The following is a 25460-nucleotide window of genomic DNA, read 5'->3' as shown; positions in this document are numbered from 1 at the left end:
ATCTTGCTTATCATATAATGTGTTAATTGTAGTATAATTATCTAATAAATGTATTAACTCTAACTAAAAGTTAAACTAAGTTAAATATTAGCTTATATGCAACGACCAGGTGCTGATTTTTCTAACGGTTTTTTTACTCTGCTTTGACGACTTTTGTTTTTGTAAGTTCCCCGTGCAGTTGGTAACTGATTTTTGGCAGAATACGTTAAACCAAGTGAGTACCGATAACTGATCATCGGCTGCCATATCTTTCCACTTACATATTGATACATATTTAATACATTTGAGTTAGACTAATGGTTTTTGGACAGGTTTCTTGGAACCGGTACCAGAGCAGTTTTACAATAATAGACAAATTTTGAAAACTTTTTTCACTTTTTAAAGAATTTATTTTGTTTTATTCGGCAATTTGCTATTTTGGATTTACGTAAAATAGTATTTTGTGAAAATTTAACTTTTGTTTCTGGTGCCGCACTACCTTGTACATCTGTGAGGAAATTTAGAACTCTAAAAACAAGCATAAATCCGATTTTCTTGTTGCCTATAAACATAGTGATAGTTTGAATTTCCCACGTTCATCAACCATCGTTGCTATTTCTGTTGCTTATTAGGTAATTAACAAATGAAGCGAGGATCGTAGGGTCGACCACAAAAGTCGTAGCACACGGGCAGACATGGATCGTAGGGCTTGCCACGTCGCTTAATCTCGCACAAGGGTGGCACTGGCATCTCCAGTAGCTTGCGGCGGTTGCACTGCGGGCTGTTTTTAGCAATATCGGTGCCACACTTGGTAGGCTTATGTGATTTCAAATATTCCATCATGTTTGTGCCCTTCTTACGTTTCTCCTCTGCCTTTCTCTTTTCCTCGGCTGCAGCCTTAGCTGCCTCCTTTGCTCCCTTGGAGAAACGTTCGGGCATTTTTACCGGAATGAATTCACTGTTACCCTTTTTGGCTTCTGCATATGGTCCTGTTTTGCCACCGCCAGGGAAGCCCTTCATAGCTGCAGGACCGAGACCACCACGCATCGGCCCTCCGGGCCCAGGTCCCCAAATACTGCGAAGTTTCGGACGCCCGCCTGGACACACGGACATACCGTGTGGCCCCCCGCCAAAGAAGCCAAAGGCGCCATCCTCAAAGACCTCCTCGCCGGGCGCGCCAAACGCTGTGCCCGTGAATCGATCGCCTACAGCGCAATCATAGGTGCGCCAGTAGGGATTCAGTTTGATGGGGTACTTGGGTACCACGCGCAGATCGGTCTTAAGCGTCTGTGTGCCGTTGTTGATGGTGCGCGGTTTGTTTCGCTGCGGTGGCTTGACAACGCCTGCCGGCGGTGTTACATCGAAGTCGAACTCCAGCTCGCTGTCACTGGTATCCGTGAGCGTCAAATGGTCGACGCACGAGGGCATGCCGCGACGGACGCATTCCCTGTTCAATTCCTTCTCCAGCTCCTTTTTCTCCATGTAGTGACGGCAGACACACATCATAACCGATTTGTGGCACGTACATTTCTTGAAGCCCAAGTCCTTGAGTTTGCGTTTAATTTCGCGCATAGCCACGGCTAGCTCGCTCTTGACCACCTTGAAGACAATGGGCTTCATGTTCAGGTCAGAGGTGCCAAGTGGTCGCAATGTGATGAATATCTCGCCATTTCTCTTGACAACATTAAGCACCGGTAATTGACGTTCCCTCTCTTTTTCCGCCTCCTCGATCTTTTTGCACTCGCTAAAGGGAGTCTTCTGGCCTGAGTTATGTAAAAAGAACTTCATTAGGTTCTTGATGGGCTTACGTATGGCACCCGGCTGCCAGCCATGTTTGCGCGCCTCTTTGCTCGTGGTCCAGTTCCAGCCATGATGACGCGGCACGGCACCTGGTTGATTAATGCAATCCTTGTGGCCGACTTGAATTCCAGGATACTTCTTGTCCATATGCTGCACCTTGGGCTTGATCAAGGTCTTTGACGAAAATGCTTTTTTTGTAAACTTAGCGCGCTCGTCACAGTCTTTGCTCTTTTTCTTGGTGTTCTTTTCGGAGTTGGTTTGGTTTTCGGTGGGATACGGTATCAACTCCTCGCATTGCTCTTCAAATTCGGACGGCTTTTTTGTAGTGTCTTTAATGTCGTACAGATCGCGCAGCTCAGAGAACACACGCGCCAAATATGGACGGCAATCGGTATTGTTTACAACGCAAAAGTCCTCAGATGTTTTTGGTGCAACCGGTGGACAAGTTTCTTTCGTCTCCTTGCTCTGAAAGATGTCAGCGCAGAGCTTTCGAATGCGGCAATGAGCGCACAGTTTGCCAAACTTGCATGTACAACGACATTTCTGGTCTTCGCTATCGCCAGCGGCTTTATCTTTAGCCGCCTTTGCACACGGATCGACACAATAGTCGTCAATGGTTTCGGGTGGCTTACCCAGATACTCTTGCAGAATCTGATCAGCAGTCAGTTTCTTTTCCTTGAGACGCTCTTCGACAACGGGCGTGGGCTTCACACCACATTTGGGACACGCAGCGAATTTCGGCAGCCAGGACATATTGGTCAGACAGACTGGACAGAAACGTATCGGCTTAACACCAATTCCTAAGGAATCACCATCGCCAAATGTGTTAGTAGATGGTTGTTGCATCGAATACGAGAAACAAGGTATATTAGTTTCTTGGCATACGTTCATATCCATGGTTGGCATTTTAGGTGAACTATGCCGAGGGTATATATCGTCCTGCGCTCGACAAGGTGGTTTCGGGGGTGGTGGCTGTCCCGTTCCCTTGGTTATTGAATCTATCATTCGCTCATATTCCATGGCCATTTTCTGTTGTGTCGAAAAACAATTAGTAGGTTCATTTGATCTAACCAGTCGGATTGAATTAATTTACCTTGAGCTCACAACACGCAGCATTTCCAGCCGGCTGGTGCATCATTTCCAGTGTCTTTGCGAGGCCTCCACCTGTACCTCCATTATAGCTGCGATAGCGCTGAAGATCCAAATTTAGGCGCTCATCCCCCTCTTCGGGCTCTAGCGCATCCAGACAGGGATCACAAGGGCTAGGACAGTGCTGCGACTCGCCCATGACAAATAGAATATCCTGCGGATTAATGCTCTTATCCATGTTCTTTTTACAGTCCTTTTCTTCAGGCCTACAAGTATGTAAGAAAGTCAGCTTTGCTAAATCAAAATCGTTCTGTTATTTCGGATTATTACCTTAGCTGCTCGCATTTTATTATTAGTCTGCATAGAACTTCCAACTTTCCGACGACCTCTCCATCACGATCCAAGTTGCAGCTATCAACGTGCATTAAATCGCTCATTCCCTCCTCTATGCGATCTGTGACCATCTGTGGAAAACAAATTTTTCCGGAACCCACCGCACTGTCTTTGTACCTCACGACCACAGGCAGCCCGCATTCCTCAAGAGTTGCGCGCAACCTTTTCGGTTCAGCAACAAATTCCTTTCCCGTATTTGCCTTGAACTCGGTTACGTTAATTCGACTCGACGTGATGGGTAAATTAAAACGGTTAAAGGTTGCATCCACTACTAACATCTTTGGATCGACAATCTGTTGAGTGAACACCTCCAGATGTGACACCACGATGTCAAAAATGAAAAGGCAGGGCGCCATTTTGCTGAGACGAAAACAACGTGCTAGTTTCGGTCTGCTCTATATAATTCAGTAGTGTGGATGTGGTTTGGTTGTGGAGATTACGCGCGTTTTGAATTAATTTTTTTTTTCAAATATTAATTTCGAACAAGGATTTATCAACGTTAGCAGCCGAAACCCAAATGAGTTGGGGTGTAATTTTTTATATACTTTAATTTATATAAAATTTTTAATTTTATTTTTTGTTGATTAGACACGAAAAGTAAAATAGTTGATTGCAAGCAATAACAAATTCAAATACATAAAACAAAATGGTAGACTGATGATTTATGTTTTCAAACGATTATGCAAAACTAGCAGATATGCGAATAATTTGGAGATATACATGTAGAGGTTTGTTAAGATATTAAAATATTGAACACTTCCGATTTTGTGTCACCAAGCTATAACAAAGATTTAAAATGACCTCTTCCGAACCTTTCCGTTTAGAACTAGATTTCAAAGGATACTTGGTTTTTGAAAAAAAAAATTAATCTATCAGGGACGCGATAGAAGTGAAATTTAATGGTGGTATTAGAATGATTTAATTTTTATATAATTATTTATCAATAATTGTTGGCTAATGTGAATTTGGCTTGAAGAGAATGGCTAGAAAATGGTTATCGTTTTCGGTTATAGACTTAGAAAATGGCTTAAAACCCGCTATGAACAGCTAAAAAATACTCTAAAAAATGGCAAGCAAAGAACAATAATAATATAATATATAATAATATATATATATATATAAAACAATAAAAAATAGCTAGGGAAAGGGTGGAAAATCCGCTAAAAATCCGCCAGAAAATATATAGAAAACCTAAACTTTTAATAGCTAGAAAATAACTAGAAACACCGCTATAAATATCATAAAGTATAGATAGAAAACTCACAGACAACTATGGTTGCCGATCCAGCTGTCAAGGCCCTAAGAAAACAAAGTTCTATTTCCATTAAAAGTATTCCTGAAGTTCCCCGAAAACCACAAGAAACCACGACTGTTAAAAACCAAGATCTTCCAGGTGGGCATAAATAAGCAGAACTGCTGTCGATTGCGTGGTTATTTCACAATTAGGATCGTGCAGCCATGTATTGTTAAATATGACCAATAGGAGAACCAGTTTGCTTACATTTCAGATTGCAGAGCAGAAAAGGGTGCCGATCCATCAGACAAAACCCTCACAGAAGAAGTTTCATTTCAAAACAACACCCTCAACAAAATAAATGTTAATATTAGGCACTTTTTATTTGGTATGTTTTTCATTATGTACGGTTTTGTTTTGGCATTTTACAGGTTTCGAAATTGATTATGAATAGCTTTCTAGCAAATATAGCGTGGATCGTATGACATACCACAGTCATCATAGCATATGGGCGTGCACGGATCGTAGGGCTTTCCACGACGTTTTACGTCACATAATGGCGGCACGGCTGTTTCAGTCAACTTGCGACGTCTGCGCTGCTCATCAGTTAGGCCGTCGGGTCCTTTAACTGGTCCCACCTTACCTTGCGACTCCAAGTATTTCATAATGTCTGTACCTCTCTTACGTTTCTCCTCTTCCTTTTTTTTTGCTTCGGCTTGCGCTTTAACAGCCTCCTTTGCTGCCTTTAAGAATCGCTCGGGCATTTTCACGGGTATAGGTTTGCCGGCGCCTTCCTTTTTGGGTTCTGCATATGGTCCGGTTTTGCCACCACCGGGGAAGCCCTTCATAGCAGTTGGACCTCGACTGCCGAGCCGCATTGGCCCACCAGTTCCAGCACCCCAAATACTTCGAAGTTTCGGACGGCCACCTGGACATATGGTCTTTCCGTGTGGTCCTCCACCAAAGAAGCCAAAGGCACCATCCTCAAACACCTTCTCGCCGGGTGCGCCAAACGCTGTGCCCGTGTACCGATCGCCCACGGCGCAATCATAGGTGCGATAATACGGATTCCATGGCATAGGATATAAGGGCTGCACTTTAAGGTCAGCCTTTGAGGTTTGCGTACCATGGTTTATGGTGCGTGGCTTAAGTGCGGCCAATGGCTTATTCGTGCCCGCTGGTGGTGTCACTCTTACGTCGAACTCCACTTCGCTTTCGCTGGTATCGGTAAGTATCAGTTTATCTCCGCACATTGGCATGCCGTGGTTTTCGCAGAGTTTTCTCAGCACCTTTTCGATCTGCTTTTTCTCCATGTAGTGCCGACACTCACATAGCATCAGAGTCTTGTGGCAGGTACACTTGGGGAAACCCATGCTCTTGAGCCTTCGCTTTATTTCTCGCAGGGCCACAGCTAGATCGCTCTTTACTATCTTAAACGTAATGGGCTTCATGTTTAGCTTTGAACTTCCAAGTGGGCGTAAAGTAATGAAGATTTCACCATTCTTTTTCTTGACCGTTAATACCGGCATTTCACGTTCTTCCTCTTTTAGAGCTTCTGCCAAACGTTTGCACTGGTTGAATGCATTCTCCTCGGATGAGTTTGCTAGGAAGAATTTCATAATGCCATCAATGGGTCTTCGTATTGCTCCTGGCCTCCAACCATGTTTTCGTGCCTCTTTACTTGACGCCCATGCCCAGCCGTGGTGGCGTGGAACTATTCCGGGCAGATTAAGGCAATTCTTGTGGCCAATTTTATTTCCCGGATAGATCCGCTCCATAATGCCTGCTGTTGGTTCTTTGGCTTCCATTTCAGGCTTTTCGGCTGTCATATTCGCCTTGGATTTTACCAATAGTTGGGAGCATTTAAGGGCAAGCTGAGATTCCTTCTTCATGGTTTCCTTGACATCATAGAGATGAGAAAGCTCGGAAAAGACGCGTGTAAGATAGGGACGGCATTCTGGCGGTTTGGTGCTGACAATGCGAAAATCCTCGTTGGACTTGGGCACTACTTCTGGACATTCTTCAGTTTTCTTTTCATGCGAATGAAATATATCGGAACAAAGCTTGCGAATGCGACAGTGGGCACAAAATTTAAGACCCTTACAAGTGCAACGGCAGGAAATATCGGAGTTGTCTTTGTCTTTGAGTGCCTTAGTGCAGGGATCTTCACAGTAGTCGTCGTCAACAACGGCCTTACGTTCACCTAAGCACTCCTTTAATATCTCATCTGCATTCAGTTTTTCCTCCAATTTCTCGTCGAAAATGGGTGTCGGCTTTACACCACATTTGGGGCATGCAGCGTATCTCGGCAGCCAAGAAATGCTGTTCAAGCATACGGGGCAAAAACGTATTGGCTTAGGGGTCTCGGGATTTAGAAAATGTCCATCCCCAATGGGAATGGGATATGCGTTGTCGTACGCAAACCCTTCGGCCAGAGCATCAGGGCCAGGTGTGTAGGGTTTGAATGGAACTTTAATTTCGTGGGGTATTTCCGGCAATTTTTGTTTGCACGGCTGACAGGGACTGCTATCTAATTGCTTGTCTAAGTCTTGTGCATAGGTACATGGCTGCTCGGGACTAATGCCTACTTGTTTCGCAACTTTATCGATGATGTCACCATACTCGAGAGTCAGTTTCTGTGTGGAATAGGAAAAAAATCATATCAGATTGGATCTTACTAACTGAAGCTGAGTTCCTACCTTTAGTTCACAACATGCTCGATTTTTATACGTATCCTCAATCGTTTGTGTTGTAACGCGCTGATTGACACTACGGAATCTTAGCAGATCCAAAAACAAGCGATCATCACCCTCTTCAGATTCTAATACATCTGGGCAGGGGTCGGTCGGTGTAGGACAGACTTTTGGTTCGCCTACAACAAACAATATATCCTGCGGACTGATATTCCTGGCAATGCTCGGATGAAATCCTTTATGTTCCACTCTGAAGTAATAATAGGAATAATTTCATCATTGAAAGTAAACTAAGATTCTCCTGTTTCACTTACGCTTGCGTTGTTTCCTCGCACTTGATGACCATTCGGAACAAAATATCTATAGTACCTACTAATTTTCCTCCTCGTATCAGTTCGCAACTGTCGGCATGTATCAAGTCGCTCATGTCGTCTGTTATGGTATCAATGACTTCATCAGGAAGTATTATGGTACCGGCGCCCATTGTGAAGCCCTTGTAACGAACTGTAATGATCAGGCCATTGTTTTCGAGGTTCTCGCGCAACGCACTGGATTCTAGCACTAGTTCGACGCCACCACCAGCCTTAAAATCGGTCACATTTATACGACTTGAGGTAATAAAAATGCCTTTGCCAACAACTCTTGCTTCTACTATGAGTTTTTGTGGTTCATCGATAACCACGCCGGGCACATTAAGGCTCGTGACCACGATGTCAATTATAAAATTACTGGAAGGCATTTCACTTTGCAAACCTTTACAGAACGATTTAAACGTGTTGGGCTAAAATGATCAATAGAAAATTTCTAAGAAGTTTGATAAAATATTGCGTTTTATAGCGATATTGATTAAAAATAAATAAACATTTAAATGTTAAATTAAAAATTTAGCATAGTTTTCGTGTTTTCGTAAAAACTATTTATAATGGAACGTATAAATCAGAGTTATTTTTTAAACTATGCTTCCCCAAAAATATTCAATTCGGATCAACGCAATATTAAATATTAGTTCTTCTGATAATCATTTTTAATGAATTGTGTCCAATTCTATGTAGATTTGGACATGTGAGGAGTATTGACATAAAGTTGCAGGAGAAAGGAAAATTAATTCTACTTGTCATGCATAAGGATAAGGAGAGTATAATATCCATAAATCCAAGCAGACGGACAGACACACATCCAGAACGATGTGCCTCATCATACTTATTATAAACTAATTTCTGTATGCTTAAAATAATTGAATCAAATATATGGTGAAGTGTTCCCACAAAAATGAACTCATTTAACTTTGAAATGATTATGAATTGATCTTGAACATTTTAGTAGAACTGCCTACTTTACAAATGCATATATGGTCTGAACATTGAAACAGTGTCAAGTAAGTCTTTTACCTTTGACAGGCCATTGTCTTTGGCATATTTCTTTTTTGGGTTGAATGAGAACCGCTTTAATCTTAATATAAGCTGAAAAACACACGGGTCCTTAATTTGAAAGTTGCTGCTTTAAATCCACTTGGGCGTACCTGGTGGTTTAATTTATCGCATCAGCCGTTTTTGATTCAATTGTAAGCCGCTTAACACGCGAAGAGCGGCCAGGCACAGCCAGGTAGATAAGTAGATAGACGATGGGTGTGGGTGAGTGTGGGTGTGAAAAATGTGGCACATAAACGCAGACATGCACAGTCATGAAAACGGGACTGCACACGCCTTGAAATATGCTCTACATTGCATCACCTGCTTCACTTATCTAAATGAAGTTCAATTTTAATTAAATTTGCGCATTAATTTAACGCCTATCGGCCCAAATGAGCTGCAGCTGGTGTTACTTTATTAAGTGGCACAAGCGCGTTAAACTAAACTAATTAAGCTTACCTACACAGTATGTCCTTGTTGCGGCCGCAGGATGCAGAAAATAATTGACAAATATCAACGTGTTGCAGTATTCTGATAGATTTTACAAAGTTTTTCCCCAAACTGGAACTACTGTTGTTGTTCAGTTATATTTAGTGGCGCCCCTTGCTTGTTGCTCTATGGCAAACTAAGCCGATATAATTGGAACAAAATGCATGCAGCACCGTCACTGCAAGTCCTCGCCAATATGTGTGCGTGTGTGTGTGTTGGCCTGCATCTAATCCCCCCAGCATGGACTGGGGAGTGGCAATGACAACAGTTAATGCCATTCTGCACCGCCGCTTATGCAGATGTGTCTGTTGTTGTTGTTGTCGCATTGGGCATTGTGTTTGGTTACGCCGTTGCGGCTGTTTGCCGATCGACCAGTCAAGTGCCGCCTGGCGCATAATTAAGGACTAATTTTTGCTACATTTTGCGTAGTTAGCACAAATGCTTTTCTCTGTACGTGTGAAGGGTCTACAAAAATAGTTTGAATCGCGAGTCTGGCGCAATGGGGCACAGTGTTTGAAGCGTGTAGCGGCATTTTAGAAACCGCTTTTCCTAATTGGCCTCCTCATTATGAGAATGTAGGAGAGTGGTTGACGTGGTGCTTTAAATCTGACATGCTCATACTGCGATTACAATATTCTACTTTTAAATTTCGCTGATATAACGCGTGAGGAATTGGAATTTGATTTGGCTATACCGAATCTACAGCTAGCACAAAATTGTATTCAAAATTGACTTCATGTCGATGTTTTTAAATTCCTTTGAATTTCTTATTATTTATTTCTGCTTTATTATATTCTGGTGCATATTAACGGTACTGAGTAAGCTCGACTAATTAATTTGATCAAATATTCATTTTCATTTCTATCATTTGGTAAAGCTCAAAAAATATAAATGAGGCGAACTTGTTTAGCATTGGAATGCATGTGTGGAAAAGCCTCTTGCCTATATTATTGATTGCGTTACTAATTAGTGAAGGCTACAGTTTTGAATTCACCATCGTTCACAACAATGATATGCACGCTAGGTACGATCCAGTTTTGGGAAGCGATGAGAAATGCGGTAAAGAGCAGGACGAGGTCGGCCTTTGCTATGGTGGGTTCGGTCGTGTGGCTACTGCGTAAGTATATGTACATTAAATTTTTTAAAGCAACATAACTATGATTTAATTTCAGGGTTGCGAAAGCACGAGCCGAGGGATCAGCGATATATTTAAATGCGGGGGACACATTTCAAGGCACAGCCTGGTTCACGGTTTACAAGGGCAAAATGGCAGCTCAGTTAATGAATCTAATTGGACCCGATGCATTGGTAGGTGGCCAATTGAAGGGGTTGTGCTATTTATACGTTAGAGTTGTCTCTTCTAGAGCCTCGGAAATCATGAATTTGACAACAACATCGATGGATTAGTTAATTTTTTGAATATAGTATCATTTCCGGTAGTATGCTCTAACTTGGACATTGCACTGATTCCCGAATTTCAGAACCTAACGCGTTTAGTTCGCTCAACAATTATTACTAAGTTTCAGGCAAAGATCGGCATTATTGGTTATATAACACCCGCAACAAAAAACCATTTGCCATTATACCCATTTGAGTTCGAAGAGGAGATACAAGCCATAAAGTGAGATATATTGCCATAATTTTGGCATAGCCTATAATTCTATTGCCCCTTTTTTTTAATGCAAGTAAAGAGGCGCAAAGACTGGTTAAGATGGGAGTCAATATTATTATTGCATTGGGACATTCCGGCTATAAGAAGGACAAAGAGATAGCGGAAAAGTGTCCTGAAGTGGATATCGTTGTTGGTGGACATTCACACACATTTCTATATACTGGTGAGCCGCCAGACATGGAATTGCCTGAGGGTCCATATCCGACGGTGGTGGCTAAGAAAAATGGCATACAAGTTCCGGTTGTGCAGGCCTTCGCTTTTACAAAGTATTTGGGAAAATTACTTGTCGAGGTAAGAACCTATTATGGAGTGTTTTGCCCTTACCCCAATTATATTATATCCATTAGTTCGATAGTAGTGGAAAATTGCTCAAGTTTAGTGGCAATCCCATATTGTTAGACAAATCGATTGAGCCACGTGGAGACATAATGGCTGTCATCAATAAAAAGAGGGGGATGGTAAAGAACCTGGAGGAACAAGTTATAGGCACCACAAAGGTGTTTCTAAATGGGGACTACCAAGCCTGCCGACTGGTGGAATGTAATTTTGGCAACTTGATTGCTGATAGTATGGTATATGCACGTCTGGAAGACAATAAATTTCAGGATTACTGGACCGACGCGTCTGCAGCAATTATCAATTCGGGTGGTAGGAACTATACTACGGATCAATATTAATTATTGTTTATAAATATTCCTTGAAAATTTCAGCTGTTCGTGGCTCTATTACTAGAACATCGAATGGCGGCGCAGTGACAGTTGAAGATATATATCAGGTATTACCTTATGACAGTAAAGTGATCTTCATAAAAATATTGGGGAAATACATTCTGAGGATACTTGAACACTCAGTTCAAATGCGAGAAACAGATTCGGATGGGGGATTCCTGCAAGTTTCTGGTATGCGCATCAAATATGATTTAAAGGAGCGCAAGGGACGACGTGTCAGATCTGTTCTGATTCTATGTACCGAATGTAAAGTTCCACAATTTCAACCCCTGGATCCATATAAATTATATGGCATTTTGCTGACTCAATATTTATTAGACGAAGGCGATGGCTATAAGTTCAAGATTAATGAGAGACATATTGCGGATACAAAAGTAACTGTTCTGCAGGCTGTAACACGGTATTTTCAAGCCCATAAATTGGTTTACCCAAAGCTAGAGAACCGTATAATGATTGCAGATAATGATCGCACTGGGTGCTCTGAAACTAAGCGACTCACTTATGTTGTTTTTATATTTTCAATATATATTTTATTATTCTAAAATTTGCGGTCAATATCTTATTAAACATAAATACTTTCTAATATTATTGGTATATAAACATATAGTATAACATCTAAATAAATATACAGCAATTGTTCTACAATGTTTTTTTTTGTTAATTTGTGACATTCATTTTTTAATGTAGTTTCATATAAATCTGTGCTTAAACCAATCCTAACACAAAGCTTTTTCTGCTGGTATTTAAAGATACAATTTTTTTTTTTTACAAAATGTGTAGGATTACGTAGGAAACGGCTGAGCTTCCTACTGTGTGTTATAGCCATATAGTACAAAAATGGCTAAAAGCATTCTAGCAAATAAGTGAAGTGTGATAACTACGTTAAAAACAATGCTACTTAAAATTTAATGAGTTGACTGTTGGACCAAACATTTTCTGTAATCCAATCCAAGTAATGATATACCCGTGTATATAGGCCAGGTTTATTGGGATTGCCGCAATCAACACCCAACGATGTGACGCCCATGACATGATACATGCACGGATAGTCCTTGTGATAGGATAACAGAGGTCCACCCGAGTCGCCATCACAGGTGTCTCGCCCGAATTTCGAGCCAACGCATATTTGAGTGGTCGCATCAAAGCCCTGTGGAAACTCTTCACTGGTGCTGTATTCCTTTCGGCAATTCGTATCACTAAAACGCTGCAACTGTGCTTTCAAAAGTTTTGAGGAGTGCAAGACGGCGGCGCTAGTTGATCCCCAACCTGTGGCTACGAACGTGTCGAAAGAGTATCCATCTTCGAAAGGCAAACAGGCGGGATGCTTGTACCGATCGAAGCTAACATCTTTCGCTAATTTAATTAGCGCTATGTCATGATATAATAACTGATCTGTGTAGTTGGGATGCGGAATCAGTTTTTCCACCTCGAAATCCTCCGGCATTGCAACATCATCTGTCCTGGCAAAGTCTAGTTCACCCAAGCGTACCACATTCACGACGCCTCTAGAGAGTACAAGTACATTTAGAAATGTGATTTTGAACTCTGGGTGCAGCTTATCGCTAGACTGTTTGTTTACTTACTGAAGTGATTCAAAGCAATGCGCTGCCGTAAGCACAAAACGCTTGCTGATTAGCGTTCCACCACAAAACCAGTCAATTTTTGAGGCGTTCGATTTGCGATTTCCTAGGCGGGCCATATGCGGGAATTCTTTGGGCTCGGCTGGTTCGCCATTATAAATGAGCGGCGTATAGGCCTGACACTGATTATTAATCACAAACTTAATGGGTGCGTTCGGGAAGGCAAAGCTGAACGCATCTTTCGTAACAAACACTGTATCTTTATAACTTGTGCAATCTGTATAGAGCAGAATGAATTAAGCTTTGATTATCGGACTTCAAATGATTTCAGTTCTTACCGCTAACTATTTTCTCATGCTGGCCACTAACGAGACTGTCTTTAATTAGCACTAATAAAAACACCAGAAGCAGAACATTTATTGTTCTTTTAAAATATGCAACCCACATTTTTATAAGCCGTTTCGATAGTAAGTAGTCTTGACTTAAGTTGGCTTTGCTTTGCGTGCGCACAACCGCCTCGAAACTAAGTGCGAGAGAAACTGCGCTCCAAACTGGTTTATCAACAGTTCTTGATTCAATGAGACGCGCTATATGCGATCTGTTGCTGCTCTTTCTCATTGTTGTTGTTGTTTCTGTTTCTGTTTTTTTTTTTTTGGCTTAAGTTCTTGTATGGTAATTATATTGTCTCTGGGTAATGCCGAAACCGGTCTTTAACGCAGCGCTGATAAGAGATAATAGAAAATCGCATGTTCGTGGGAAAAGCCAAAAATGTTTTTTTCCGCTGATAAGCCATAATTAAGAATCGCATGTGGGAAAATTTTTTTTTTTTTCATTTTTTTTCGTGAACGCTAATTGCAAATATTTAAAAATATTTAAGATTATAAATTTTTAAAATATTTCATGCTATCTATCTTATCAGCAGAACTGCGAGCTTTAAATGTGTTCGTGCAGAAATTCATGTACGAGTATTGTAAAGATTAACGTTTTCAAATTTGGTTTTAAGCACAATGGAACATACTTATGTTTAAATAATTAAAAATCATATTTACATAAAATATGTGCTGAAATGACGTCGTCAAATATATTGACAAATAATGTGTATCTTTAATATTTAAATAATTAATACATACATATGTGTATTCAAAAGAATATGTATTTTTTGTATAATTATTTACGCGGAAAGCGCTTGTCAAAAACAGTAATCGAATGAACATATTTCCCTTGGGGGTCAGACTGATTGCAGTTGTAAATTGTGGCTGTAGCATTCCCTGATAATAAACTGAAAAAATCGGTTGTGGTCCTTTATCGCTATTACTGTATAAATGTACAGCGAAAACGCAGTAATTTTGTGGTTTGAAGTAGCAGCTCTTTATGCAATGGATTGTGAAAAAAGGACGAAAGTATTTGGTGGGTCCGTCACAGCGGCGACGGGACTCTGAAGGTTGAATGCATATACCTACATACTATATATAAACATACTATATAGACATACTATATACATATATACATATGCACTATATATATATATTCCCAAGTGCTTGTTTATTTTCTGTCGATACGCAATTACGACTACACCTGCAAGCGATACAATCAATAATGTATGTACATTTTAATAATGCATGCCTACCACATTAAGTTATTTGTAATGTTTTCGTATATTTTTGGTGTCTTATATTGTTTGTTTTGTGGCCAAGTTAAAGTAAAATTAAAAAGATGTATTAATTGGTTATTTTTTATTTTTGATAGCTTTCAATCTCATATTGCAGTAAATATTGTAGATTAAACATCTACTAAACTTTAATATAATTCAATTCAAATACTTGTATTGAGCAAATATAAAGGAAACATCCCAGCAATTGCTGGTAAAAATAGTTAATCAAAGCCATACAATTCATTCTAATATTTCAACTGTACATGAATCGTTTCAATCAGGCTTAAGTTAACCGAATTGGCCAGCTTAGAATGTTCATCTATTATATTGTTGAAACAATAGTTAAAGTTGCTGAGAAATTGCTGAAAGCCAAAAAACGTTTTTGTACCTACAAAAATTTATTTTCATTTAAGGTATTTATTATTATTTTTCTGAGCTAATTGTGGGATTTACACATCTACATGGTCGTTGTGGCCTATTGGGCCCACTTCTCAAACAAAAGGGAAGGAGAGAAAATTGGATTTATGAGCACAGGTAACGAATAGACAAACCAAATTGTTTCACTGTCATTCAAAGACACAACATAATGATTCGAGCAATTAAAACTGTTTCCAATACTGCGTTTAGCAGTCATAAATGTCATAGTTAGATAATAAATTTTCCTCATTCGGCAACTGCTGCATGAAACACAGGAAATTGTAGAAATATCCTTCGTTTAAAGTTGAGCTTAAAAGAACTTGCAGCAACTAGACAATTAATTTTGCATTGTTGTGTGGCAACTGCACGCTTGGTAAGTTTTTGGGATTTGCTTCGTGTTACGTATACGCCGCATTGTGCATTCGCCTGGCATACCACAAGTACAAGCACCATAAATGTTTTCGCATGTAACCAGCCCAGATATTGGCGCCACTTCTGTGTGTTGGCGGTTGCCAAACACTGCCCAGAGCTAGATTGCGGCAGAGTCGTCGTCATTGCAAACAAATGAGCATTGCCATTAAAAGCTGTTGAAATATGCTTGGAAATCAGTCAGCTCAGGACCCATGCTGCACTGCAGTATGAAGCACCACATGTGGGCCAATAATGTGTGCCTCTTGCCTGCTCGAGTGCCAATAAATCTGCATTCACAAAACTGCAGCGAACATACTCTGTTGGCTTTTGGCTGTCAGCTCATAGTACATGGGAAATGGCCAGTCAAACCTTTGAATGCATTGGATGGTTCAGCTGCCCACTCGCAGACATCTTGCACGGGTGTCTCCCTTGCTCCGTTGTTGGCAGAACATGACATGGATAAATTGTAGAAAAATATCCACAGTTGACCTTGCTTGTTTCTTTTCTAACTCACCTCGAGCGTACATATTCGTACGAGCACATTTGTTGTGTGGTATTACTTTGACTCGTTTGCATAGTTGATTGCTTTTGGGCATGTTTTAGGCCTTGCTTTTCCGCTCGTGTGTTGACATGTTTCCCAAAGTTTTGCGCCACCTGCACCTTTTGTTGATCTGAACATATTCATCTAAATTCGTGTTGAAACAAGCTCAATACGTCGTAGACCGCCACGTACCACCCTTTCAACGCTTGCCTTTGACCTTGCTCAACTGTCAGCGTAGGTAACTAATATTGATTTCCTTAATGACACCATCTGGCCACCATTTGAATTCCGATTTCACTCTTGGGCAGTACAAAAGTTTTTGTTTTACAAAGGTAATATGCAATGGAAATGTGTTAACCAAAGGACAATACTTAACACATCATCGTAAAATGCTTCATCATCTTACTGGTCGATAGACCGGCAAAGAGAATGGAAAATATCCTCATTTAGTCTTACATTTTCTTATATAATGATTAAATCAGCTTTAGCTAATGCCATATGTCTTTGTATATGTATATGTATGTATTTAATTGCCTTGTGGTTTTGTTGTTGACTTTCTTATGTGCGCTTTTTGATTAATACTTTTTAAAGCCTGTACCCAAAGGGTGAAAGGCTATACTAGTTTTGTGCGCATGTATGTAACACACAGAAGGAGGCGTGGCAGACCCCACAAAGTATATATATTCTTGATCAGGATGAGAAGTCGAGTCGATATAGCCTTGTCCGTCCGTCCGTCTGTCCGTATGAACGCAAGGATCTCAGAAAGTACAAGAGCTAGAATAACCAAACTTGGTTTCCATATTCTCCTAAGACCGAGAAAGTACGAGTTTGAGTTTTTTTTCGATGCACCCCCCCACTCCCCCGCAATTCGTGTTTTTATACCCTGTACCCGTAGGGTAAAAAGGGTATATTAGGTTTGTGCAAAGTATGTAACATACAGAAGGAAGCATCTCCGACCTCATAAAGTATATATATTCTTGATCAGCATGACGAGAGAAATCGATCTAGACATGTCCGTCTGTCTGTCCGTCCGTCTGTCCGTCCGTCTGTCCGTCTGGATGAACGCTAGGATCTCAGAAACTATAAAAGCTAGAATAACCAAAGTTGGCATCCAGATTCTCCTAGATCCGAGTAAGGACGAGTTTATTTTTTTTTTTAATTTTCCCCCCCTTCCCCCGCTACAGAATTTCGTCAATAGCGTCCACATTTCAAATGCTACCTAAACCAAACTTTGCACACATAATTTATAAATAATTATCTACTGTTGTTTAAAATTGAATTCTGTCAATTCTAAGAAAAGTTATTAGCGAAACAAATTCTCGCCAGTACAACCCCCAAAAACTGCAGCAACAAGTTCGCTCTTCTTCTTCCTCTTTTTGCTGCTGCTTTGGGCGCATATAACTCAGTGACGGAAGTTTACCTGGGTACAGGGTATTACACTGTCGGGCTTGCTCGACTGTAGCGTTCTATCTTGTTTCTTATAACTTCCGTAATTCTCGGAATTTTGAAATCAATTTTGTTAGGTACATCCAGTTAGCACTAACGCGTCCGTATGCCAAATTTCATCATGATAGGTCAACTCTGAAGAAAGTTATAGCCATATAGCCAGTTATAGCCAGCTCTGTCGGCAGCGCTGCCCGCAGCTGTTGTTGTTGTTGCTGCTTTGGTTCAACTTTGTGCTGCATACATACACGCATATAAACACGCATAGGTACGTGATGTAAATGTATGCTGTTAAAACTGAACATAAACATGTATTCTAATTTAATTTAAATAATTAATTAATTCATTCATTTTATTTAATAATTTACTTTTTTTAAAATTTTTTTTTTTAATTTTTCTTTTTTGTGGCTATTTTACTGTCGGGCTTGCTCGACTGTAGCGTTCTATCTTGTTTTTTTAATTACAAACTGAAGTGAGTGCTAAAAACATTTAATTGTTTAAATTCGATTTTTTAATCATTCATGCAATATGGAACTTTTATGTAGCTTTTTCGTGTGTATTTATTTTTTTTAAAAATCTTTGAAGTTGAAATCGTTTAAATTAAAGCTTATAATGACGTCAAAAAGGTGGAGTTTCAATTACGTGTCGGTAAAACTATACTTCGGTTCTCAGCAATATACATTTAGAATAGTCAGTCGTTATCATACCTAACAGTTGAAAAAATGATAAATCTCTAAAAAATAAATGAACAACCAGTGGAAGAAAATTTATTAGCAAGCCCGACGGGCTTTCCATTGATTTAAAGCCGCGCGTGGTCAAAGATTCAACTTTATATGGCTTAAGCAGTTGTTTATAATGAGGAAAATGTTATTTATATGCTTACCTACTTAAAGCCCCAAATAAAGTGCGTACGGTTCAAAGAGTATTTGAGACAATTTGGAAGCTACTAACTACAAGTAAATTAGGGAAAGAAACACATTTTATTTAAAGATACTTGCAAACATTAAACATTTCTGGCAATCAAATGCTAACAAAGACTAAGAACGAAAAAATACTTGGACAAAAAGGAAAATTCTGCGCAAATATAGGTAGATAAACGAAATTTGTTTGGCTGGAAAAGTGCTGAGAAAAATTGTAATGCTTCTTCAATTTGTCCAGTACTTGTAGTCGAAAGCTACTCAAGCTTCACGAGCTTCATTGGTGCCTCTTGACGGCTTGGCAAAAAGAAAACTTTGCTATCTACAAGAAGGATGCCCGTATGGTTGTGCTGTATGTATATGTGAATGTGTATGTTTTAAGGGGCTGGGGCATTTCTTTTTACAATTTTTTTTTTTTTTTTTTTCATTTTAATGTGCGGCAGTTGCCTTGAGGTTATTTCTGCATATCTAAGAAACATCGTTGCCCATACATATAGTATAGCATATTACTTTAGATATGTGGAGCACATGTGGCAAGCTAGGCATAAAAAGAAATAGGTTCATCTATTTTTTATTTGCTTATGCCATTTTTTGTGTCTGTAAACACACAGACACCCACACATCCACACAGACCTATGCCTCATATACTTGTATGTAAGTACATTATGCTCTCAAACAAATTCGTATTGCTTTGTACGCATTGGCTTTTATGTAAAAAGGTACAAGTATTGCTCTCTTTTGAACGCAAAGTTCAAATTATTGAATATTTATTTGATATTTGAATTTCATTTATTATGTTTGCGCTGCAAACAATTTTGGTGACAACTTCTTGACTTATCTGCTTTTGTATAGTTACCTGCGACAGCAACAACAATAATAACGTTAGCAGGAAGAACCACAATGTGGGAAAAGAAATATTTCCATAACAGTACCAAAATTACATCCGTTGACTGACAGCAACTTTTACATTTACGAGCAGACATATACGTACCAGCAGTGTGATCTGATAGTAGTACGATAGCCCAACACAAGAAGTAACAACAATGAACGATAATAACAACAACTCGAATAACAACCACAGTCACTGTAATTTTGCTGCTCTCGACTTTCCTGCGGCGACCGCAAACGGAAATTAAAACTTCAGTCCGTCGCTGCTTCTATATATGTGTGCTATGTACTATATGTATATGCGTATGTAAAGGTGTACATTCTAGTTGTTGTTGTTGTTTGTGTCGCTATGCTTGGCCCGTTAGATTGATTTGAAAAAAATACCCCCTCCTTTTTCGTTTCTTCGTTTAAAGGTTGGTGAGCCGATATTAAGTTCCCACAACATTTTGTAATGAAGTTGAAATATTTTTCGCGTGTGTGGTAGTGAAAATAAAATGGCCGCAGCACGCTATGAAGTCCATTGTATATGGTAACTTAATCTAAGCTTCCTCTGCCGATAATAACCTCACAATATTTCAGATTGATCCTTGGTGCTTTATATGCTGTCATTGAGTGTAGAGGTAGAGTGTTTGTTATTTGATGTTTAAATGGACTTTGCTGGGATCTACATGGAAATTGTATTGAAAATTCAGAAGCAGAAATACTTTTTTGTTTACTGCATTCCTATTAAAAATATTTATCTAAATAGCAGAAGTTTGCAAAAACTGTTTGTGTTTTAGCTCATACTCTTAGTAAAGTTGAAGATTGAAGCTTGCACTGAAATAAATGAACAGATTCGGCTAGCCGGGTGTGTTTTAAAAACGGAAACAGACAAATTAATTGTCTATATTAAATATGAATCTGCTCTGCTTCAAATGAGAGGACACATTTATATTAGGAATGTTGTGGATCACGTACTAATTAAATGCTTTTTCAGAAGAATGCGTAGGGAGTTGAGTTTCTTTTAGTTTTGAAGTTAATTTTAGCTGAATCTTGCGAATAATATGTATATACTTAGTTAGTGATAAGCTACTAGCACCTAGTACCAATATTACTAAGCCTCTAATGTTTTAAAGAAATTAACAAATGAAAATAATTCGCATCGGTCAAAGAGTCCATTACTATGCCAGTCGCAAGCACCCAATCAACGATTGTCCACACACATATACTCGTATAAATGTACATATGTATATAAAAAAGAAAAAACATCAGCCAAACAATCAATGAAAAGAACATACACACAATTACACTTGGAACGCCAGCGACATGTTGAAATATTGACAGCCTTTGCCGTGCAATTTAATTTAAAAAATGACTAACGTTAGCGTGGAGAGCGTTCGACTTTAAAATACAGAGACCGCTAGAAAAGCGAATAATGAATAATGGCTTGGTTATGGATTCACATAAATATGAAAGACTTTTTTTTTGTTTTAAGCAATTGTGGAATTCTGCTATTGAAACGAATATGCCTTGGGCAGAGAAGAACGTTATTCTAAACTCGACGATTTTCTGTTTTCCTAAAAGCTTGCATTAAATAAAAGAACATATTTCCGTCTGTGTAACGAAATCAAAACTTCCTGGTATTTAACATGCGTATCATTGTATCCCAAAATATGTAATACAAGTATGTTATATACATATATATGTGTTATAAGTTGATCAAAAAAGAGTTTCAATCTCGCAAAGCAATACTTCAAATTAATTTCTTTAAATTACTTACCGTACCTACTATTTTTTATCACAGTGTATTACATGCGAGTGCTCAGCTGTGACAGTCTGAAATTTGATTTATCAATAATTGCCATCGCTGCTCAAATTGACGTTTGTCATTTGGTTTGAAAAAGAACTGAAAATTAAATTACAATAAAATGAAATGGTAAACGTTTGTCATGCTTTTCAATATTTTCATTATTTATTTAAGTATTCATGTCTTATCATAGTATGTAATTCATCAGTATTTGGTTTTAGTGTATTATCGGCATAATTAACAGCATATATTTTACAGTTGATAGAACATTTTGCAGGCTTGCGCTTTAAATTGATTGTAAAACACCAACAACAATTTCAGTTATTTTTTTCATTGCAGTCATTGAACAGTTGAATGACAGCATGAAGGAAATAACGAAATGAAAACTAAGAAACAGAGAACACAAGGTGATAAAGTACTTTACTATACATCAAATGTTTTGGACTTAAGCGTATAGTACACACATTGTTAGATATACATACATATACACAGACATTTACACCTAGCTGCTAATGCTCATAGTAGTAGTTTAAGCTGTTTTTCTTGTGCACATGTAGTGAGAAAATGTACACACACACGTACACACACAGGCTCATGTTTTCAGAGATAATAACAGTGAACTACATTTTCCATTTTCCATGGACTACAGTTTGTTATTTTTTCGTGTTTGCTTTTCTTATATTGTTTCGCATTTGGATTTGTGTGTATGTTTACAATTTTTGTTGTGGTGTACTCGTAATTTAATTTAATATTTTACAAATCAATTTAAATTAAATTTTTCCATCGTATATTTTGGTATTACACTTTATTTTTGCTTTTATACTGAATTTATACTATTAAATGCTTTTAGCATAATTGTAACTAAATTTTATTGCACACTTGCCATTTGCATTTCTGCGCGACTACAAATTGCATACTTGTAGATTTTGTTTTCGCTTTTCATTTAATTTTCATTTTTCATCGCTCCACGTTGCCATCAGACATTTATATATTGCTATAATTTAATGCTATGTTTTAGGTTTTAAGTTGTACTTAGAGCTTTTAAAGAGTTATTAAATTCGAAAGTGGGGGAGCAAGAGGTACAAAAGAGCTTCAAGTTTTTTTTTTGTCATGAGTGTTTTATCTATTTGTAATTTTTCTACAGTTTTTATAGCTGCCGTTCAAATTACGACCACAGCTTGACTTGCGAATTGTGACAAGTAGCAGATCAGCAGTTAACCAATATCATTTTATTTAATTTTATATTAATTGTATAACTCGTAGTTTTTGTTTGCTTAGCCAAGCACAACCCTTGTTAGGTCATGTGCCATTTTTTTGCAACACATACACATATTTAAGTCTATTTACTATGCCTTAAAACTAGAAATTTATGCTGTATTATGAATGATTTAAGTTTTCGTGTGTGCTTTCTGCGATTTTCTTTGGTTTATTAGCCAATTTTTGAGCTAGCCTGTCTAATTGCGCTCTATTTACATGTACAAGTACACTAGTATAAGTATGTGAGTAATTTATTTCGTAGCATACTTTCGTGCTGCGCGTACCTAATTCTATATTTATTTTTGAGTACTTAACTTAAATGCTTAGCTTTAGGAGTTTACATAAGGTATAAAATATTTAAATTGAACCAAAGCAAAGGTACTAAATTTCATGTTTGAGTATTTGGGGTGGTGTGTTTGTATCTGGGATGAGAACGACGCACAGTGGGAAATTAGATGAGTTGTTGGCTTTTCAATAACATATGCCTTTCCGATATTTACGAATTTCGCTTATTTTGTTGTGTTATACTTCTTTTTCTGCCAAACTCAAGAAAATGATTGTTAAGTTATGTTTTACCTGCAAGTCTTTCTTATATATACATATAAGTATAAATACAAATTGAATAATTTTGTACACGATTTCTTGCACAAGAATGTCAAATATTTAAAGTACAACATTTTATTGAATGATTCTTACAAATTTCAAGAGTTTCAAGCCAGTTGATGTTTTCAGCCACTGTGCGACGCTACGTATGCGTGATATGTTCTTGATGTTTCATCAAACTGAATGCGACGTTTATTAATTAACATTTTAAACTTTTTGATATGTTGATGTTTTTGTTGCTGTTGTTGTTGTTGTTGTTGTGTAGCATAGCAATTTAAACAACGTATATGATGGCAAATGGGTTTTGGCATACAAGTTAACAGGCATGTCTCAAATATATACGACTATAGGAATACGTGCTTGAATGCATGACTGACAAATTCGAGCGGACGTTAGCATTGCTATTCTGTTCTACAAAGTTCAGTTCCGTTCTGTTTTGCCTCACTATTGATATTTGCACTAATGGCCAGAGGAGGGGCCCAAGTGCAACTGCATTTTCAAATATCCAAGCGGAACCGTGCGGTTCGGTGCAGAATAAAATGCAACATTGCAATGACTTTGAGTGCAAGAGTGTGTGTGTTTGTGTTTGTGTGGGTGAATGTGTTTTTTTATGTCTAAGTGTGTGCCGCCTGCTGCACTGTCTGTCAGCACGCCGTCTGTCTTGCTGTCTGTTGTGCTGTCTGTTTGACAGACGTTGCAGTTGTGCGTTTCTATACAAGTATAATGCGAACGTTGTGCAAATGGAGCTCGTCTCGTGGGATTTTCTTTAATACTTTGCAGTCTCAGCCACGACGCCCGCATATAAGCGAACGAGAGGGCAAAAATGGTGCTAGAATGTGTCAACTTTAGTGTCAATCGTATGGCCATTAAACTATTGCGCTTCAACTGAGCAAAGTCTGACAATCATTTCTATTGACAGGGCGGGCGCACAAGTGTTGATTTAACATTCGAACATGTCAAGCATTTCTGACAGTTGACAATTTCATGTTATCGTACGGGTGCATGTGCAACTTTCATCCACATTTCATTTTTTATTAGTACCAGCTAGTCAGCTCTCGGGGGAGCCTAGCAACGAAGTCGCATTCCGCAAATGTACCGCCCGTGGCTCATAAACTCGCTTAACCCTTTGTTACATCAAATGCGACCTGCACGCTCGAGCAAAGAAAAAAAATTGCTTCAATCTTGACATTTTGGCATTTAATGCAGTTTAAGTCCGTTGTCATATGAGTCAACCCAAAAATTTCCCATAATTCAATTTGAAAAGAAATGTATATATATTTTGTGTCAGTAAAAGGCGCATGTTGCGAAAAGGGAGATGCAGACAATTGGAAGATTATTTTGCATCCAGCTTACATACTCTGATAGTAGATAGTCGAAGTTTACCTTTTCTTCAAATATACTTTTATTTCTTCGTTTTAAAGCAACCTTGAGGTAGAAAAATGCAATTTTGCATTTAAAAATATCCATAAATATAAGAGCTTTGGAATTCTTAGTGTGTGTATGTTGAAAGTGCATACAATTGCATTTGAAGAAGCAATCATGACCTAACCAAGTTCCACTTTCTCTGGCCTGCTTACCTTACTTGTGTTAAGTTTTGATTTCATTTAATGTTTTACTTATGAAAAAAAAAAAAACGGTCTCTCAAGCAGAAATTTTGAGTCATTTATTAAGTTACCAATCATCCAAATCATCGCTTAAATCAGTATATTTTGCAAAGTCTGATCGTGATTTTCCTTTTTTTAGACTAGCTAATTTATTAGGAAGTGACTTGTCGTTGAGCTACGATGCCAACTATTCAAGAGCATTTGAATGTCTGTGCACCAAATAAATATCTTTTGTGGTCACTAGTATTAAGCGCACACATTTCACATTTAATTTGGACGCGCGCTCTGAATAACTGACGCAGTGCGGCTAAATGTGGAGTCGTCATAAAACACGAAACAAATATCTTCTACCAAAATGCTATAAATGTTTCTGGTCCGTGTCGGTTAGTACATAAAAACATTTAGCTGGCGAGGCTGACAGAAAGCGAGAAAAGCAGAAAAGGGGAGAATGAGGGATGGCTGCGGCAATGAAAAGGCATAAAAATTAGCATAAAGCAAGGCGTTTATTGAAAATAATTTTTGTTCCATTTGTTTGCGGCACCAACGCTTGAATATTTCATATTTTTTAAATGCCAGAATGCATATTTATGTGCGCTTGTTGTGTGTGTGTGTACATATTTGTATAGGTGCGGGTACGTTAACAAAAGTGTTGAAAGTGGCGCACGGAACTCACTGGCTGACCCACTCACTCATTCTCTCGACCCACAGTGGGGTAGAAAGTCACATTTCTGAACCAACCATTTCCAAAAAAGATACCTGAATATGATATAACCGAGTCTTATACTGGAAAATACACGTATATATATATACGATATATTAAAGCCCGTTTTAAAGGCTGCTCATTGGGGATTTTCCTCAATGTGTCGACGTTTTTGT

General features: G+C 38.7%; 4 protein-coding genes across 5 annotated transcripts; 1 reads left to right on the top strand and 3 right to left on the bottom strand.

Moving 5' to 3' along the window:
* Positions 1-363: 363 nt before the first annotated feature.
* On the bottom strand, positions 364-3859 carry LOC115620842. Its single transcript, XM_030514281.1, has 3 exons — positions 3199-3859; positions 2873-3134; positions 364-2808 (listed from the first exon to the last, which is right to left on the bottom strand). Exons 1-3 carry the CDS (start codon positions 3615-3617, stop codon positions 616-618), a joined length of 2874 nt encoding a protein of 957 aa, XP_030370141.1. The 5' UTR covers positions 3618-3859; the 3' UTR covers positions 364-615.
* Positions 3860-4853: 994 nt separating this feature from the next.
* On the bottom strand, positions 4854-7981 carry LOC115621139. The gene is made up of 3 exons (XM_030514696.1): positions 7503-7981; positions 7195-7438; positions 4854-7131 (listed from the first exon to the last, which is right to left on the bottom strand). Exons 1-3 carry the CDS (start codon positions 7925-7927, stop codon positions 4954-4956), a joined length of 2847 nt encoding a protein of 948 aa, XP_030370556.1. The 5' UTR covers positions 7928-7981; the 3' UTR covers positions 4854-4953.
* A 2019-nt stretch (positions 7982-10000) lies between these two features.
* Positions 10001-12043, top strand: LOC115621744 (protein 5NUC-like). Of its 2 annotated transcripts, XM_030515477.1 has the most exons (6): positions 10001-10203; positions 10259-10394; positions 10451-10707; positions 10773-11049; positions 11106-11406; positions 11469-12043. In XM_030515477.1, the coding sequence occupies exons 1-6, from the start codon at positions 10004-10006 to the stop codon at positions 12026-12028; spliced, it is 1731 nt and encodes a 576-aa protein (XP_030371337.1). In that variant the 5' UTR covers positions 10001-10003; the 3' UTR covers positions 12029-12043. The 2 variants fall into 2 exon arrangements, with proteins under 2 accessions (XP_030371337.1, XP_030371338.1); XM_030515478.1 differs by lacking the exons at positions 10001-10203; positions 10259-10394 and having other exon boundaries at positions 10584-10707; positions 10778-11049.
* Positions 12044-12346: 303 nt separating this feature from the next.
* LOC115621748 (serine protease snake-like) lies at positions 12347-13515 on the bottom strand. The gene is made up of 3 exons (XM_030515482.1): positions 13405-13515; positions 13070-13343; positions 12347-12991 (listed from the first exon to the last, which is right to left on the bottom strand). The coding sequence occupies exons 1-3, from the start codon at positions 13511-13513 to the stop codon at positions 12385-12387; spliced, it is 990 nt and encodes a 329-aa protein (XP_030371342.1). The 5' UTR covers positions 13514-13515; the 3' UTR covers positions 12347-12384.
* Positions 13516-25460: the final 11945 nt, after the last annotated feature.

This window comes from Scaptodrosophila lebanonensis, unplaced genomic scaffold, assembly GCF_003285725.1.
Source record: "Scaptodrosophila lebanonensis strain 11010-0011.00,11010-0021.00 unplaced genomic scaffold, SlebRS2 tig00000024-arrow-pilon, whole genome shotgun sequence".
In the NCBI taxonomy this organism is placed as follows: Eukaryota; Metazoa; Arthropoda; class Insecta; order Diptera; family Drosophilidae; genus Scaptodrosophila; species Scaptodrosophila lebanonensis.
The sequence above is the reverse complement of the archived record's forward strand: the minus strand, read 5'-3'. Positions and strand labels throughout refer to the sequence as shown.